This window comes from Morone saxatilis, unplaced genomic scaffold (genome assembly GCF_004916995.1).
Source record: "Morone saxatilis isolate NCDOM2014 unplaced genomic scaffold, NCSU_SB_2.0 Contig4, whole genome shotgun sequence".
In the NCBI taxonomy this organism is placed as follows: domain Eukaryota; kingdom Metazoa; phylum Chordata; class Actinopteri; family Moronidae; genus Morone; species Morone saxatilis.
This window is the reverse complement of record NW_023339984.1, coordinates 1,532,527-1,533,339: the sequence shown is the minus strand read 5'-3', so window position 1 is coordinate 1,533,339 and position 813 is coordinate 1,532,527. Positions and strand designations below refer to the sequence as shown.

At 39.5% G+C, this 813-nt stretch overlaps 1 protein-coding gene across 1 annotated transcript in view; it reads right to left on the bottom strand.

The window, feature by feature from the left end:
• focad (focadhesin) overlaps positions 1-813 on the bottom strand; it is a 41,351-nt gene that overhangs the window by 1,952 nt on the left and 38,586 nt on the right. Inside the window, exon 39 of the mRNA XM_035675710.1 lies at positions 618-795. Coding sequence (XP_035531603.1) covers positions 618-795 — 178 coding nt within the window. The remainder of the gene's footprint in view (positions 1-617; positions 796-813) is intronic.

The following is an 813-nucleotide window of genomic DNA, read 5'->3' as shown; positions in this document are numbered from 1 at the left end:
TATGTGCTAAGCTTGTCTATGTTGAAAAGGCAACGACATATTGAAGATGGTTAAAAGATAAAAGCCATATATAATATACAGTGTATGGTCATATCTTAAGTTAGCTAATGTTAGCAAAACACTAGCTAATTAGTTATCTAATCTACATTAACTGTTAGTTATCCAATTAGTTTTCATTTTGCTAACATCAGCTATCAGATGTAACTAGCCAGCTAACGACTGATACACATTAGCTAGCTAGTTAGCTAACATTTTGCTAACATTAGCTAACTGTCACTTTTATCTTCTAACCACTTTCAACCATTTTGAACATAGACTAGTACAGGTAAGGAGAAAGTGGACCAAGGTTCTGACCGAGGCTTGCCCAACTCTTACTGGAGCACAGAGCAAAAAAGGAAGGGTCAACTTGTATATAATTAAAGCTAATATTAAAAAAGAAAATCTCTGAAAGAGCTAGGCAGTAAAATGGTCAAAAGTACTGCAAAAATGTGCACAATACATGTGAATCTACTTTCAGTAATACTTACTTACATACTGTAAAATGCTGATGTCCACCTAGGCACTGCACACTTTAAATATAAGATGTGCAGCAAGAATGGCTTAACTTGTTTCCTAACCTGTATTGGAGCTGGCGGCCAGGCGACACTGGTAAAAAGTCTGCATGAGGAGCCAGCCAACTCTGCGGCTCGGCCAACCACGAAGCACGCCAGCAATGATGTCATTGAGACCCAGGAGGGGAACTCTGCCTTGGGCGGTCAAGTAAGCCAGGATAAAACAGGTCTTCTCCATCTGAGCCTAAACAGTACACAGTAC